This window comes from Phalaenopsis equestris, unplaced genomic scaffold (genome assembly GCF_001263595.1).
Source record: "Phalaenopsis equestris unplaced genomic scaffold, ASM126359v1 Scaffold000203, whole genome shotgun sequence".
In the NCBI taxonomy this organism is placed as follows: Eukaryota; Viridiplantae; Streptophyta; class Magnoliopsida; order Asparagales; family Orchidaceae; genus Phalaenopsis; species Phalaenopsis equestris.
Genome location: NW_018164645.1, coordinates 318,422 through 325,262, shown reverse-complemented (window position 1 = coordinate 325,262; position 6,841 = coordinate 318,422). Strand labels below are relative to the sequence as shown.

The window sequence follows — 6,841 nt, the reverse complement described above, 5'->3', positions numbered from 1 at the left end:
TGAATCGTACTATATCATATATTTTCTTGTACATGTTATACGCTATAGCTCAATGTATTTTATGCAGAAATCCCAACTTAAATACTCTGAAGGCAGAGACATTCCCTATAAACGAGAAACTATTACGTCAAAATACCATATGTGCAGATTGATTATATTGCACACAATATCATCATAAATACTATTGAAGACTATAATATCTGATGATATTTGAGTGATATATAATTTATTAAATTAAAATATGATGACAATACTACCACAAATACTACCCGGCCACACAGAATCCAATCTCATTGGCAATATTTTCTCCTTATAAATAAGCATGCAGGTTACATGGAAGGTATTGAAGATTATATCTATATTATAACTCATGTAACCTTCTTTTACACGTAACTTAAGAATATATGAAACAGAAACACCAAATTAGTTATAGGTAGGATAGTAGCCTATAGTTTATACTTTATATCCCACAGATATAACCCCAATACCCGACGTACGCAAATATTTCTGGTCTCTTCGGCCATCGCCGATCATAGAGCGAGCGATCTACACTTTCTCCGGCGATGCCTTCTCCTCCTCCTCCTACTCAGTTGGCAACGAGACGGGCTAAGGTGGAGAAGCTGGGCAGCAAGTCACCGCCGTTCAAGATTCTTGGAGAGCCGTCTTCGACTTTCTTTCCTTCGAGGGGAGAAATACTGAAGCTTCTCCTCGTCGTATTCATCGCTGCTTCCGTCGCGGTTGCCTGCAATTTCATCTCTGGTATCATCAGCCGCCCCACTAAGCCTTTCTGTCATAGCGGCCTGGACTCTGGGGATCTAGGTCAACCCTCCCTCCTTTGATCCTTCTTCATTTTTGTAATTCTCGAATTGGTTTATTTGATAGGGTTTGTTTATTGAAGTGTTAAGTCTAAACTGTTTGCGCAGTAATTGCTTCGGTTCACTACGTGACCCGCTGATTTCTCATTCCGTTTGGTTTTTTTTTTTTTTCTCCTCTCTTTTTTCGATGAATCGATCGTTTGGTTCTTTGACATGTTGGGCGTTTACATAACAAATACTTTGATGACTAAAATAACTGAGGTAATTGGAGACAATAACACTGAAATGGAAAAAAAAAAACATAAATTTTGTGGACATTCTGATAACATTGTACATCTAATATCATTTGAGGGACGGTGGGGCTTAAGGGAAACGTAATTTTACCATTTGAAGTGCCGTGAGCTAGAAAATGTCATTTTTTTTGTTAAATTTCAGTTAAGAAGACGTTCTTGATCCTAAAATGTTTTCACGGACATAGAAAACTAACCTGAAATGTAACAGGGCCACCAGAGGATTATCCTTGGGAAGTTCGTTCAACACTAAGCCTGCAACAGAAACCTAAATTTGACTTATAAATGACACAAATCTTAACTGACTGTGGGAGTATTTCTGTACCTTGGGATTCTTGCAGTGGATGGATCAGCCTTGTTACCTCTTATATCAAAGCTGGACCAAAGTGCTCTTTGATTGAGGCATTTTAGTCCTTTATTCGATCATCTTAATGGAGATCTTAATCAAACAATTAGACTTTGGTCTATGGCTGTTTGAAGTGGATGGTTGGATTTGCTAGAATCTTGGTAGGAATTTTGAAACGATCTAGTAATTTGGGAGTTAGAAGAGCCTTCATTTTTTTAGAGCCTCATTGCAAGAAGATTATTTGAGCTAGAATCATGACATTCTTTATCAAACTGTTGGGTTAATTGAGCTATTTTTTAAGATTATATCCTAAAAATTTCTTAAAGAGAGTCGTCTTGGATGGTTTGGTCACATTAAATGTTGACCATCTGATGTTCCGGTCAGGAAATAAAATAAGAAATGGAATGCTCAGGCTATTATAAGGAGATGGCTCCCCTGGAATTATGCAGTATCATTTGTAGTATATCGAAGGAATCGCGCATCAACTTTCACTCGTTAGATTGAAAATGGAGAGTGAATTTTTATTCAAACAAAAGTTAAAAGTTATATTCTTTAGAGCTACTATGTATCTCAAAAGATAATAATCAATGTTGAATTTTTTAATTTTTAACTCTAATCCTATGTTTATGTAATCTTATAAAACAATGCTGGATTCAACAGCCACCACCATACTATTCAACACAAAATCACTGCTCACTGCTCTTACCATGTGAGATAAATAAATTATTCACCAACCCAAACAACCAAATAATTTCCGAGTCCCACTGCCAAACGGAGATGGAACTAGTGTAATGCAACACCGTGTCAAACTCTTTAGTAAATTTTGACCAGTTATTTATATGTTTTTGTGAATTGAAAAATACAGAAATGCAGATTTCTGTTATATCTCATTTTCAATGTGTGCTGATGTGACAGATATTTGTGAACCTTGTCCTGCGTGGGGATGGTGTTCTAATGGCAACCTGGAGTGCTTGCATGGCTACAAGAAGCAAGGAAGAATATGTATAGAAAATGGGCAACTTCACCAAACAGCTAAAAAATTAGTGAGTCTATTATTTTATTCCAGTTACTGCAAATAAATCTAAAAAAAAAGAAACAAATCAAATGATAATAGATTTGTAGCTTTGAGTAGCATTTTTAAAAATACACAAAAACTTTTATTCTACAGAAAAAGCTCACCTGAAGGGCATAACAAAGGCATGCTCTGAAGGTTTAAACTACATGCTTTCCAGGAATGAACTCCATCTGTACAAGCTATTATTTTACAATGCAGTCAATAATTAAATTTAAGATTTGTCTGGCATCTATTACTCGTAGTCTCTTGTTCAACCATGTTTAATGCTTTGATCTTATGATTGCTTTTTTGTACATCTCCAGTTTTCATTGTGTTCTTCATTATCATATACTTTTAACTGTTATTTTTTTCTAATTAAATTTAATATACATGTAGAAGTGTAGACTTCTCTATTTCTTATTTGTTACTAATGTTTTGTAACTTGTATAATTTTATATTCTTTTTTCCTTAATACTTATCCGGTGGAATGATGTCATTCATGCACAAGTGTATTTCTTATTTGAGTTATCCAGCATATTGCGTAGTTCTCATGTCTCAATAATATCAGTACTCTATTTAGTTGGACTTATTATGCATTTAATTTGAGTTAATGGAATTGTTTTGTTGAACATTTCTAAATGTTTTTGTATATAAACATAAATGGAATGTCCAAATAGTTTTAGTAAGCTGAATCTAAATGAACTATGAACGGAATGCACTTTTGTATTAAAAGTTAAAGCACCACTTTGCTTCACAATTTTAAGCACCCCAAAAAAAAACTATCCTTGATATTATGTGTTGTCTTGGAAACCCTAAGAAAAGCCATGTACACCATTTAGCGTGCTTTTAATTTGTTATTACTTTTGGAACATGCAGTTGAAGGTGCTAGAAGATGATGTTTGCGGTTCTCATGCTCAAGCCTTATGCAACCGAACTGGGAAAATTTGGGTCCGTTATCTTGATAAACCTCATGGTTTTGATGCAACTTATTTACAGAACTTCTGGTATTAAAATTATCTCTTGTTTATTGCCTTGTATGTAATTTAAGATACTGTTATTGAAAAAACCTACATGAATCTATTTATAATTCTGATATCTAATACTTCAGTTTGAAGAAGGTGATGTTATGAAAATATTGGATGATCACAAAGCAAGAGAGAATATTCAAATTGAAGACGATACTTATAAACTTGCAGTACATATGGCTTTGGAGACTGTTCAAGGCATTCTTGAGAAGAAGGAAGATTCAAATGGGTAACTACTTGTTCTTCTTTCATCTAAATTAACTACAGACTGATACTATTGATGGAGAATATGGCTCGTGTTGCCACCTTTTGTGCTTGGTCTACAGGAGCAAGGAATATAAGTGTCCTCAACTGCTAGCTGAACTTTACAAACCTCTTGATTGCTGCATCCGTCAGTGGATATACAGACATATTTCACTGGTTACAGGGTTTTTGATAATTGTAAGATAAAGAAACTGATCTCTTTAATATATATTTACAGTGTTACTGTCATTATTTATAAACTTATTTAGTAGTTTGATATTGTTTCCGTTTCTGCAGGTCTTATGTATGACAAGGTTTTTTTGGATCGAACATCGGAAACAGATTGTGTCTATCAGAGCTGAAAAACTTTATGAGGAGGTATGGGTGATTGCAGACTTTGGTTCTTCGATTACACCTTTTTTGTCCTATTTTACATGGTTGTCCATTCAATTGTATATGAGTTCTCACAGTGATCTTTAAGTAGGAAATATTTTTCCCTGTACATGCTGGGAAAGATGGCATGCTTTGGTGCCGGCTTAAAAGAAGGGAAAATGTAAGCACTGAAGAAATGAGTAGTAAACATGGCTTTTTAGGGAAAATGTAAGCACGGAAGAAATAAGTAGTAGTAAACATGGCTTTTTTTATTTCTTTTGGGGCTTTGACATAAGTACGTCAGAATTCTTATGTATTTACATATCTAACTCCTAATATTTTACATTTACATTTATAACACTTAAAACTTTAATATCACATCAAAACTACCACGATTATTAACCTTTTTAAATTGAAATACACCTTTTCATTCATAGGTTTTTTGACCCCAAAGTTTTATAAGGGTAAATAAAAAACTTTAGGTGTTTGGTATGTAATTACATAAGAATTCTGGGTATGTATGTAAATTTCCCTTTCTTTTTCTACTAGCAGGATCTACTTACAGTTGGCTCTTTTCGTAGCTCTTTTGTTTCTTGTAACCAGGACCTGTAGTTTTCAGTTGTATGCTGAAAGTGGAAGCTTTGTTGGGCTTATCTGTGTTAGAAATGGTTTATGTATTGATGCCAAGATTCATGATTGTAATGTCGAGTTTGCTGAGGGGATAACTTGGTTAATGTCATACCTCACTCGCTGTGTAGTTCAATATATGTTAATAGTTAATTTTTTACTCAATTTTTAATTGCTTTTTTTCCCATTTCATTGCTCTTTAGGTTGTATGAAGGTATTGTTGCCACTACTAACACAGGCCAATATTGTTAATTCTACCCTTAAAGTTTTTGTTCATAATTTTTTCAAGCGTCACCCTAGTATCAGGTTTTTTTGCTTTTCATGTTTTTTGGGACGTTTACAGTAATACCACACAATTCTTATGCATTTACATGTCTAACACCTAAACTTTTATATTTACATACATAACACTTAATTATTTAATATCACATAAAAAAATACCATAATTACTTCTTAAAATTGAAATTCACCTTTTCATGCATAGGATTTTGATACCAATGTGTAATAAATATGAATATCAAACTTAGGCGTTTGATATGCAAATACATAGAAATTGTGTGGTATGCATGTAAATTTCCCTTTTTTTTTCTTCGGCTGGAAATTTCGTGTGTTGTTTGTATGGTAGTCAATTTGAAGCTCATACTTGAATGTGTAATCCTTTGAGATTTGTTTCTGGCCTTTTTTTTTTCTCGTTTAATTCTTGCACTGATATAAGAGTTTCTCTTCGTGTATTCCAATTTTCCTCCTTTGTAGGAGGCCTCAGCATTTATGTGCTGGAATATAATTTATTTTGTTCTGAGCAGAAGGGCTTTATTGTATTAGGTTTGTGAAATCCTTGAGGAGAATGCTATGACAGCAAGAATAAGAAATGAAGGAGAGCCTTGGGTGGTTGCCTCTTGGTTAAGAGACCAGCTACTGCTACCGAGGGAAAGAAAGGACTACACATTATGGAAAAAGGTATTATCATCCTATGAATAGTTCCAAGTTAAATCTAACTTTTGAGAAGAATTTATCTTTTGTTTATGTTTTTGGCGTTTTTTGCTAGAAAATGACGTTTCATTGTTTTGAGCATGCCGTTTAGTTGATTAATCAACTTTTTTGACATTGTTCTTATGTTTTTTTTCTGACAGTATTGGTTTACATTTTGATTATAGGAATCACAGAGAAATAAAGATCATTTAGTAACCATGGTTCTTATAGAATTGCATTTGTAAAATTAGAAAGATCTATATCTATAATGAAATTTAAAATCTTTCAACGACCTGAAATTGCTGTTGAGCTTGAGATAAATATTTTAAAGATATTTACATCCATTTCACAGAATTCTTATCTATTTACATATATAACACCTAGACATCATATTACATATAAACCACTCAAATTTTAACATTACATCAAAATTACCACCATTACTATCTTCTTAAAAGTGATGAACTTTTTTATGTATAAGTTTATGACATCAAGATATTATAACTATAAATATCAAACTTTGGATATTAGATCTGTAAGTACGTAAGCATCGCATTGTATGGATGTAAATTTCCTAATATTTTAAGCATTATGAAATCCACAATTTAAGCTCTTCTATTTTTTTTCTTTTTTTTTTTGCTATTGTTGGAACTATTTTGAAATTTTCTCAAAAACTAACAAGGATGTGATTTTGAATGGCCAACGTTGATTTTAGTGTAAAATATCCAACAAATATGAAGACCTGTTGGCCAAAAAATAATCCTTTTTTAGCGTTTTACTAATTAAAAGCAACTGCAATTTCGTTTTATGTTCCTCTCTTAGGTTGAAAATTTGATCCAAGAGGACTCTCGCATAGATCAATACCCAAGACTGATCAAGGGAGAATCCAAAATTGTCCAAAACTGTGCTAGAATGGCAAGGTGAGCTTTCCATTTTTTAATCTCTCTGTCGTTTGTTCGCTAGGATTAGCAATGATTTTCATTAATCGAATATTGTAAAAGTCAATTCCGGTACAGTGCTAGAATGGCAAGGTGAGCTTTCCATTTTTTAAGTCGCTAGGATTAACAATGATTTTTATTAATCGAATATTGTAAAAGTCA

The 6,841-nt window shown here is 33.2% G+C and overlaps 1 protein-coding gene across 1 annotated transcript; it reads left to right on the top strand.

Moving 5' to 3' along the window:
- Window positions 1–428: 428 nt before the first annotated feature.
- Window positions 429–6,632, top strand: LOC110022910 (the record flags this gene model as incomplete). Its single annotated transcript, XM_020722065.1, has 9 exons — window positions 429–819; window positions 2,367–2,494; window positions 3,382–3,453; window positions 3,614–3,759; window positions 3,857–3,971; window positions 4,071–4,151; window positions 4,258–4,326; window positions 5,595–5,729; window positions 6,564–6,632. Coding segments are annotated over exons 1-9 (1,071 nt in total), but the record flags the coding sequence as incomplete, so codon positions are not given.
- Between the last annotated feature and the right edge of the window lie 209 nt (window positions 6,633–6,841).